We start from the raw sequence: 10,180 nt of genomic DNA on the forward strand, positions 1-10,180 counted from the left end.
GTGCGACTGGTCCTTTATTTTCCAGACACTCCTGGGCAGAGAGCCATGAAATGCAAATTCTAATAATGGTGTTTTGCATGTCTTTGGATTGATGAGACTAAGTCAAAATTAGACTGATAAAAACCAGTTTTCATGAAGGAAAATTAATCAGTGAATTCAATGGCCTTAATTGAAAGTCTTATTACCCAGGTCCATATTTTTTTCAATCTCCTTTAGGACTTGATCTTTATTCCATCCGACTTTGGGTAATGATTGATGGTAGGCCAAGCCTCCAATTTGTTCCTTGAGCTCGACTTCCATTTCGCCCACTGTTTTGTCAAGCTCCTCTTGAATCTTTCTTTGAACAAAGGGTATTTTCCTCAAGGTTCGGAAAAGAGCCACTTTCCAATTGGTATCTGAAACGGTCAAATCAGATTGAAATGAATTCGTTCCATATTGAGACAAGGAGCAGGATTTTTACTGACTTTTGATGCAAATCAGGCTTTTGATCAAAAGTCGTAACGATATCCAACACACCAATGAGATGGTCACGATTTGCCATGGTTTGAGCTTATAAAGAACAGAATCCAAGATTTTGGCCGGATTTGAGCCATCATCGAGGTTTTCAGTCAAAAGGCGATCCAGCTTATTCAAGTAATCCATGGCACCCCTCCAAAGTCTCCAATTCAAGACTAAAGCTGTCGGGCCTTACGAGAATCTCTTGAAAAATAAAGATAAGATTACCTATTATGACCTCAGGGAGTAAACAACTTATGCATGCCTAGCATACACGTGAAGGCTTGTAAAACTTGAACTAACGTCTTAATGATTCTCAACAATGTAAAGCTCTGAAAAAGATGAGGTCATGAAGAACTGCACGCGTATCAAGATGAATCAGTCTGCCAGTTTTATTTGTACTTCAGCAATACGAGAATGAAGCCGAGATCAGACAAGAGTATCGTTTATAAACAAGTGATCACCGTCGATGATGATATCCCCCGCTATTACTCCCCGCACTGTCCCGTCGACCGTAGTCCCGATGACTTCGATCATGGCTTCGTTCCCTAGATCTCCGATCGTTATATCCACGGGGTTGATGTTGCTGATACTGATGATGTTGTGAGTAATGACTCCGATCCTCTCGGGAGTAATGACTCCGATCCTCTCTGCGATGGTAGTCATTATACTCGTGACGACCCGCCGATCTTTCCCGGTAATGAGAGTGAACATTATTATAACTAAGTACTCGCACGGGTTCGGGCGGAGTGGAATAACCGTAGGGTCCGTTGGACGATTGATGATACGCGCCGTGATTAGGCATTCCTGGTTGGAAATGCGGGGCCGAGAACGAGCGTTGATGGAAATTGGGCGGGCGTTGATGGCCATTGCTGGGAGCGGGGGCCCGGGACTCATTCATACCCGCCCCGGTTTCTTTGTTTTGCAAGCGGAGCGGTCGCCCAAAGAGAGTCACATCCCGGAAGAGATCCACGGCGTAGGACACGGTCTCGGGATGATGGAATAATACGAAGGCGAAGGGTTTCTGTCGTTTAGTCTCACGATCAATGGGAATCTTGACGCTTTGAACCGGGCCCGCCTGGAATCAGGTTGAACAGATGGTTAATGAGGATGATTTACTTGACTTACCAGACCATGACATATCTAGGAAAAGAGCTTAAGATCACAAAATAACGCAAGGCAACGAATTGAAGCTTCGAGCAAAGATTGGCGAGACAAAACCGATTGAACTTCAATCAACGTTTCAAGAGTTTTTTCAATGCTCGTCACATTTTTTCTTTTTGCGAACCTTTTTACTATTTCCACTAAGAGTGTAAGACGGAAAGTTTGTAATTCATAATTAATCGTCCACGAATGAGACTTGACGGATCTGGCAAGCCCTTAAATATTGAGTTAGTTGATTTCAAGGTTTTGGCAGAAACTGACTTTGAATCTGCGACAGGATCCTTTAATAGTGACAGGTCGCAGACGTAGGGGCAACTAATGGCAGCAGGACTGGAACCTAAACCACCTCTGGAATATTGATCCATGAAGCAAAACGGCCTCAGGCAGGTTCCGATTGCCCCAATGATAATCCATGTGAGGGGAGGATTCCATCTCTGAGGCCTCTAATAATCCCGGAACTGAAGTCAGCCCTGTTGGGTGACGTGTCATCGTCCAAAGTGATGATCATTATGGAAACTATAGAAACGAAGTGAAATCGCATAGGTAACACCTACTTAAGTTCGAATTTTCAATACGATGTCGGGCGTTATTTAGTCATTTTGAAGTTCTTCTATCCGTGCTCATGCATGCGCATATAGGGAGCGGGTTCACTTACGTTTAGGAACAATTCAAAAAGGATCTCTTCATCGACCCGCTCTGAGATCCCGCCCACCCACAGGGTGCACAACTGGTCCTGACTCGGAGCCTCGCCCTTGGTCTCCATGGGCCCAACTGGAGTACAAAAAGAGGAATAACGTAAATACCTGATCGATCTAAGTTTGTTTCACATTACAACACATCAATGGGCTTCGTTTAATTCAGCTTCAAGGGCGAGAATAAGGATGGACTTGCGTAGCGGCCTTGATATTGGTCTTGATCAAACTGGGCACTTTGGCCATGGGACCGGCCAAACTGCTGCCGGGCGGCGGGGCTCGCCCACTCCCGCCCGAACCACTGGCCAAGCCCCCGGCATGGCCGCTCATGGTGGGCACCATGACCGACTTCAAGCCCTTGCCCAAACTGACGGTAGCCACCAGGCCGTAGGTGTCTTCAATGGTGCAGGTCTTCTCAATCTCGGCCCGATTGGAGGCCCGTGAATCCATGTCGTCCTTCTCGCGATTGATGGTCTTGCCCGTTTCCCGCATGATCTTCTCCATGACGGACAACTGCTTGGTGGCCGTATCCTGGCTTAAGGAGGAGGCCCGTGATTCGTAGCCTTGATGTTTGGACTGGACGTCAGGGTCGGGATTGGTGCGCAGGTAATGGGGCACCAGGTCGTGGGAGAAGGTGGCCACGCGGCCTTCGGTCAGCCGGAGCATGGCCTCATCGCGCTCGGGGCTCAGCAGGAGCGGCAGGCAAATGTACTTCTTAAGGTTGGGCGTGCGCTCCGGGTTCTTGATGTGCTTGAGCAGGGAGTTGAGCTGGCCGGTGATCACGCCGTACGAGTCCAGGAAGGACGGCCAATTGAGGTGCGGGTCGTTCTCGAGTTTGCCGATCAGACCCGCGATCGAGCCCTTCAACTCTTGGAGGCGGGTGGCCAGGCTAGCCGTGGCATCGTCCAGCAACTTCTGCTCGCGTTCCACTGAGGCGTGGCCAGCAGTGGCCGGCGCGCCCGTGGGAGGGACTAGCCCGCCTAGATTGTGCGGATGGGCCATCAATTGACAATCGATTGGGTCGGGCACAACGGGCACAACGGGCACAACGGGCACAACGGGCACAACCCCTCAATCTATGTGTCTACCGAGATCGAGAGAGAAGAGGAGCCCAACCAGATTTGTTTTGGTTGGACATGATCTCAATTCTCGGGCAGTGCCTCCAAATAGCGAGACGGAAAAAAGCGTAAACGGAATCCAATGGAAAATGCCGATAGACGTTGAAACTGTGCCGATATGCTCTTTCTTGGCGGACTTCCTTACCACTACTGGGAATGGAATCCCTAGCAGTCCAAACTGAAAAGATGTGATGTATGTTACTTAACTTGAGATTCATATCATGACCCACGAATGAGAGTTGATCTTAGTTTGACTTATATCTTATTACGCCATCAATGACTATTTATTCCCTGTTCCCATGTGGAACGAATGTTAAGGGCAAAGCCAAATGAACAATGACAGAGTGTCAAATCCAAGAGAGGCGGACTTCATCGCTCGAGCTCACCTGGATGCTCCAGGACTTGAGCTTCCAAACATTGTGTGACTTGGGTCACTAGATATCCGTAAGTTTTTGATATGATTGACCAAAAACAACTTCAACGCATTATAATTCAGTATAGAGAGGAATCGGGGCGATCGGCCCTATGTTTAGGAGTGGACAACTCACAAAGTGCCGTCTGAAATGCAAAACGTAAACCATATATCGTATGTAGAGTAAGAATTTAAAAAAAAATATTGCTAATTCTGCTGTTTTGTAAATGTGATAAATATTACAAATATTGATTTGGTCAAAGAGTCGAAAAATGAGTGTCTTCCATTTTCATCACTTTGCAATGGACGTTTAATGCATGAAATAGTGTACTTTATGCCTAATTAAGCAAAGAGCAAGAGTTTCTAATAATAACCGCCGGTAACTTTTGTCGTCCAAAGATAAGGCAAAAAGCGCAAAATTTGCGCACTTGTACAAGGTACAGAGGCTCTGAACTCGGGCCGAAATTGAACTCAAGGAGATGGAAGAAAATAAAATCTCTTGAAGATAAAACCCAACAAATCAAAAAAAATCAGTATCTTTCATTTCAACCTATCTTATTCCATGGAAGTGGTGATCACATTTTCTGGCAGGGATTGGAAAAAGTCCTCAAGACAAAACCTGGAATTGGAATTACATTTGTGCAAGAAGCCATTTGCCCTAATGATGGGATCAAATAAAGTTTCAACATCAAGATTGCCGAAGAACTTGGAAAGTGAAGCACCGAGCGATTACATCGCCACGTAAAATGTTAAGTCTGAGCAAACAGCAACCCTGCTTTGACGAGAGGAAAATCAGGGTTATGTTTTGAGGCTAATTAACGGGTTTCCAACATTCCACCAGTCCTGTCATATGTCATATGGCATTGAAAATGTTAATTGGTAGCCCTACTTGCAACCTCCCGTAACTAATTATTTGGTCCCCATCAGTAATTTGCCCAACGAATTTGGTGGGATTTTTCAATATCCATGTAGGTTTTCAACCAACCTTTCAAGATTGCGACTCTTCAGTTTTCAAAAAACAAATTGATGAGAACTTTTGTTTTTTTCACTGCATGGTCAAAATATTTAGTTGAAGGGAATTCATTGCCTCACTTACAGGGCTTGTTAAGTGAACGCGTCATGAACAAATGACGTTATTCTATGGAGTAAAATCAAAGACAACACGCCCAGCCAAACTCCACCGTGCATGCATTGAATTTTGACATTTATTTCATTTTCAATGCAATAGCATTGTGGTATTGAGCCAATTTGATAGTGTGTTCACCGATTAACACCAAACATGTTCATTTTGATGGGTTTTGCAACACAGCTCCTCAAAATCACTCGATTATTGAAAATTCAATGCGTGGATAGTGTGAGTTGACTGTAATGTTTGTCTTTCTTCTCCCTCCCCAAAATGCCCAAAATCAGGGTGCCGCACCACATTTTTTCATGAATTTCCTTCGTTTGACATGCCTTGCGGCACACTTACTTGTTTTCTCAGGTACTTTATGCAAATTAAGCTAAGTGGTTTTGCCTTCTACTGTAGCAAAATCGTTCAGAATGTCGCTGTGATGCAAGATGGATGTATTCAAAGCGGCGATAAGTTTTTTTTAGTATCCTAGCGTATTTCGCCCTCTTGGCTCCCTGGTACACATGAAGTAAACAGTAGAAAAGAATGTGTATAGAGAGAGTATTTGCACCCTTTACTATAATTTCTTTGCATCTGCTTAACGTCATTTTTTGCCCTTTCATCATTTGGCTAACCATTCTATAAATGAACTGAACAAGAAAAAAATATATGTTTTTGCATTTTTTAGTGCATCTTTTGCTCATAAATTTGCAAGTCTTGTTGGGGTACAGTATTGGTAGAGTGTCCGTAATCCATTTTGCGAATCCTGGTTCGATCCCAGACTAGCCAAGTCCAAGCTTCTTTGCGGTATTCAAATTACATGCTGTAACAGCTTAAATGGGTGAACCTGCGGTAATTCTCGAGGGTGAGGTAATAATTGATGTTGGCTGTGACGACGAAGCGGGAATATCCTTCAATTGGAAAACCCATCATTCATATGGCAGGCCGAGAGAGAAAGCCGCGATCTGACTTCGTAACAAACAAAGCTATTCAATTTGCATTTCTTGCCAAATTTTAGATGCGTCCTGTAATCAGCTCCGAAAAATCTAACTTACCAAGATAGGTCTGAACTATTTAGAAAACCGCTCGACACCAATGCTGAGATTTCTGATCCTTAAAAATGTTTGATCTGATATATTCTTACAATTGCATGCAGCTGAAATTGGGTGCGCATCTTAGTCTGGTCCATGAAACATGGACGTGTATTATAAGCACAATGATATGACATGAGGAATGATGGTTCCAACCATGGAATTCCCGCCTTGTTCAATTGGATGTCCTTTTTGTTTTGTTTGGCACAGTTCCTCGCACAAGCTCCATTGGCAAGAAGAGAAAGCTTTCCCTTGGAGGCACAGAGAAGGGGACCCGAGCGATTGGAGGAAAGAAAGAAGGAAGCAAGCAAATGTTACCCCCAGATAGCGGTGTTCCAAGCTGAAATCCCAATGGATTCATCGTGCTCAAAAAAGATTTGGAGTCTAGTTTTAAAATAGATGGCCAATCATGTTCTCTGACATCTTATTATTCGCCCTGAATGTCCTGCTGACCTTGGTATTGGTCTTCATCATCATTTATTTCTTCATCACACTCTCCGATTTGGAATGCGATTACTTGAACGCTCAAGAATGCACTGGCAAACTCAATTTTGTAAGTACGATTAGCCAACACCTTGGTGTTATTTACGAAACATTTGGTCATGTATTATCTCTTCTTTTGTCCAGTGGAATGTTCCCAAGTTATGGTTGCAATTGGGAATGCTGTTCCTGCTTTTACTTTTTGGCCACTGGATCCTGTTCTTGTTCAATCTGCCCATATGTATCTACTTGGCTAAAAGGTAAGCCTGTCTTAGACTAGGGTTATTACCATATATCTTTTACCTACTGTCGCAAAATACATTCGATAATGAGGGTTACGTAAGAACATGAATGAACTGAAATATTTGTAATTCGGCAGCAACTTCGGATCTAATTATAACCATGATAGTACAAGGTCGCTCCGATTCACCCATGTAACACAATTTTTGTTTTTAGTGATACTCTTATTTGCATTTTGTATATAAATATGCAAAATATATATTTTTGTCGTTTGTTCCATTTTTGTGTTGCAAGAAATTCCTAGTTTCACAAGATTTTTACACGATAATTCTGCAACTTTATCACGTTCAGGAAGTAAAGAGTGATATAGATGAAATTTTCAATCTTAACTATAAACGGATCTCATATTTTCTTTTTAATTTTACTATCGTTTTGGGAAAGAAAACCACGCGCCATCACTGGAATCTTTCCATCATGTTTTGCTACAATTGTTATCATCTTCCATAGCTGGAATCTTTCTGTCTTGGATCTCTATTTACTAGTGACTGGAAATTAACATTCCATCCAAGAGTGAAGAGATCAACGCTCAAATAAGAAAACGAGCCTACACGGAATGAAACTTATACACAGGTACTGCATGGCCCTTGCCTAAAATGTTGCCTGTCTGAATGTGCGAAAGAGCTGAATGTGACACCTACTAATCTGTCAGATCATCATGTTCTTGAGATAGGGTCGACCATTACTCAAAAGCCGGCGTGCTCTAGAGTAAAACCGGCCAAAAAGGTCGGTTTGGCTAAGTTCAAGTTCAAAGATGAACATTGGCCGTTGATTATAGAAAGATTAGAAGAACTTGACCTGATTTCAATTCTGAAACAGGAATCGTCCATAGATGCAGCCATTGATAAGTTAGTTTCAGTTTTTAAGGAAGTTTGCTCCAATCTAGCAATACCTGAATGTATTCGGAAAGGTGGGCATGGACAAAAATTCCAAAATATAGAATGGCTTTGTTCAGAAAGAGATGTAAACTGGCAAAAAGGCTGAAGAGCACTTCGAATCCAGTAATTGTGGGTAGGTTCTTAAAAAAAGTTGGACGTATTTCAGGGTAAGATCAAGGCCTCCATCGAATATGACCAGTTACAAACTGAGAGTGAGGTGGTTCAGGAGGTCAGGTCGAATCCCAAGGCTTTGTTCTCTTATGCGAACTCTAAGAGAAAAATGAAACGCTCTGTTGGGCCTTTTGAGGTTGATCGGGAAGCCATTAGCAATGTAGAGACTATGGCTAACATGCTTGGAGATCAGTTCTCTAGTGTGTTTTCAACCCCACTGAGTTCGGAAGCAACAGCTCATTGCTCTGAAGATGAGTCTGTTGAGATTGACAAATGGTTAGTCAAGCTGAGCGTTTAGATGATCTTGTAGTCACAGATCAAGATGCTTTAAAGGCCATCAAGGACTTAAGGTTTTCAAGTTCTCCTGGTCCTGATGGTTTGACATCTCAGGTTCTGATGAGATGCTCACTGGTTCTCGCTCCTTGTTTCTCGTACTTGATGCGTTGCATCTTGGATTAGGGCAAGTTTCATCTTCACTAAAGTTAGCTCATGTTGTTCCAATTTTTAAAGGGGAGATAAGTCGCTCCCAGTTAGGAGCCGATTTCTCTCACTTCGATATTGCGAAGGTGTTTGAGAAGAATTAAGTTTCAAACTTGTTGATTTTCTTGATATTCATGAAGTCCTTCTCCTAGCCAGCATGGGTTCCGAGCACATTTTAGCATAAACTGATTGAACATATGAGCGGGTTATGAGAGGACTAGAGAGTCATGAATCAGTTGATGTAGTTTATCTCGACTTTGCCAAGGCTTTTGACAAGGTAGATCATGGGCTTTTAGTTAACAGGCTCCATGAAATTGGGATCCAAGGCAGGGTTCTCAATTGGTTAAAAAGTTTCATTTCTGGTAGGAAGCAATTGGTTAAGGTTGAGGGATCCTTAGTGACATACATGATGTCAAGTCAGGTGTTCCCAGGGTTTGATCTTAGGGCCCCTCTTGTTTATATATTCGTTGCCCCGCTTCAAAGCTTAGTATCACTGCCAGTCTATTTGCTGACGATACAAGTTAGTTTTCTGGTAGGAATGGCCAAGATTCCAGTAGCCTTGCAAAGGATATTAAATCGAATCTACTCTTGGGTAACTGAGAGTAATATGGCCCTGAACGGAATGAAATTCCGCTCAATGACATTTGGGTGAACTCCTTTAAATACTCCACTTGCAGATAATGGAGGTAAAGATATTGAGCAGGTCTCATCTATGAAAGATCTAGGTGTAGTCCTCCAAAATAATGGAAAGTTCGATGAGCATATCCAGCTGAAGGTGGGTAAGGCTTTTCAAATTGTGGTTGGATATATCGCACGTTTAAGTCCAGAGATATCATCACGATGCTAACTCTGTACAAGTCGATTGTCCAGCCACATCTTGAATACGCCTCACCCATTTGGGCTCCAATGAGTTCAGCAGGTTTGCAAAAGGTCGAGCAAGTCCAAAGATGTTTCACTAGGAACATCACAGGAATGAGAGAGCTCTCGTATTGGGAAAGGTTAGAACGGTTGGGATTGTACAGTACTCAGAGAAGGTACGAAAGGTATCTGATATTGTACGTTTTCAAAGTATCCATGAGCTCTGTCCCAACCCAGGGTTTAGGGTCAATTCTAGTGACCGTAGAGGCTTAATGTGCGTTTTGAGAGCACCTTCAAGTCTTCGAGAATCCAGGCTAGTTCGAACAATGAAGTCCACATCTCTTCTTTCTCGGGCTCCTTCATTGTTTAATTTGCTTCCTCTGATATTCGTAGGGAATACGTAGGCCTTGTTGATCCGGTAGCATCTTTCAAGTCAGACTTGGACAATTTTTTAGATAGCATTCCAGATCAACCCTACATTCAAGGATTAGCTCGGTCTGCCAACTCAAATTCGTTGGTAGACCAAATATCATATAAAAATTGAAAGGTAATAAATAGACGAATTATAATCTTTCATTTTAATAGTACTGGGGTTTACATTCCTGTAGCAGTTAGAAAAGCCCGTGAAAAACCAAACACAAAAAAAAAAAAAAAAAAAAGAATGAAGGCCTAGTATTTCAAAGATGTTAGCCGGAAATATAGCATTTATTAATCAGCTTCAATTACATGCTGAGCAACTGTTTTTTTTTCAGAAGTAAACTATATTCGCTCCAGGTCTTTTGTGATAATTGGTTTAACAGCTTAGATGCCAAAAATTGATAGCTTTTGCCAAATTCAGTCTATGCATCCATTAACCATGATAAACCATTTTCATTTTGACGTTCAGCCCCAGGAGCATGCAAGTAATTGCTTGACAGATTGGGACCGTTCCAC

At 42.7% G+C, this 10,180-nt stretch overlaps 4 protein-coding genes across 4 annotated transcripts in view; 1 reads left to right on the forward strand and 3 right to left on the reverse strand.

Annotated features, from left to right (window-relative positions):
• LOC131884265 (sphingosine-1-phosphate lyase-like) overlaps nucleotides 1-762 on the reverse strand; it is a 5,205-nt gene extending 4,443 nt beyond the window's left edge. The window contains exons 1-2 of the mRNA XM_059231983.1: nucleotides 465-762; nucleotides 186-395 (exon numbers count right to left, since the gene is read on the reverse strand). Of these exons, the coding sequence (XP_059087966.1) occupies nucleotides 186-395; nucleotides 465-642 (388 nt within the window). The 5' untranslated portion in view covers nucleotides 643-762. The remainder of the gene's footprint in view (nucleotides 1-185; nucleotides 396-464) is intronic.
• A 101-nt stretch (nucleotides 763-863) lies between these two features.
• LOC131884269 (RNA-binding protein 7-like) lies at nucleotides 864-2,430 on the reverse strand (the record flags this gene model as incomplete). The annotated part of the gene is given in 2 exon segments (XM_059231988.1): nucleotides 864-1,573; nucleotides 2,315-2,430. Coding segments are annotated over 2 exon segments (726 nt in total). The 3' UTR covers nucleotides 864-955.
• On the reverse strand, nucleotides 2,431-3,511 carry LOC131884268 (mediator of RNA polymerase II transcription subunit 8-like). The gene has a single exon (XM_059231987.1). It carries the CDS (start codon nucleotides 3,351-3,353, stop codon nucleotides 2,523-2,525), a length of 831 nt encoding a protein of 276 aa, XP_059087970.1. The 5' UTR covers nucleotides 3,354-3,511; the 3' UTR covers nucleotides 2,431-2,522.
• Nucleotides 3,512-4,335: 824 nt separating this feature from the next.
• Nucleotides 4,336-10,180, forward strand: part of LOC131884270 (protein cornichon homolog 4-like) — an 11,590-nt gene continuing 5,745 nt past the window's right edge. Inside the window, exons 1-3 of the mRNA XM_059231989.1 lie at nucleotides 4,336-4,629; nucleotides 6,294-6,636; nucleotides 6,711-6,823. Of these exons, the coding sequence (XP_059087972.1) occupies nucleotides 6,493-6,636; nucleotides 6,711-6,823 (257 nt within the window). The 5' untranslated portion in view covers nucleotides 4,336-4,629; nucleotides 6,294-6,492. The remainder of the gene's footprint in view (nucleotides 4,630-6,293; nucleotides 6,637-6,710; nucleotides 6,824-10,180) is intronic.

This window comes from Tigriopus californicus, chromosome 7, assembly GCF_007210705.1.
Source record: "Tigriopus californicus strain San Diego chromosome 7, Tcal_SD_v2.1, whole genome shotgun sequence".
In the NCBI taxonomy this organism is placed as follows: Eukaryota; Metazoa; Arthropoda; class Copepoda; order Harpacticoida; family Harpacticidae; genus Tigriopus; species Tigriopus californicus.

Bases quoted from the DNA above. Each gene is read 5' to 3' on its own strand.
- LOC131884268 (XM_059231987.1), bottom strand. From the start codon at position 3,353: ATGGCCCATCCGCACAATCTAGGCGGGCTAGTCCCTCCCACGGGCGCG.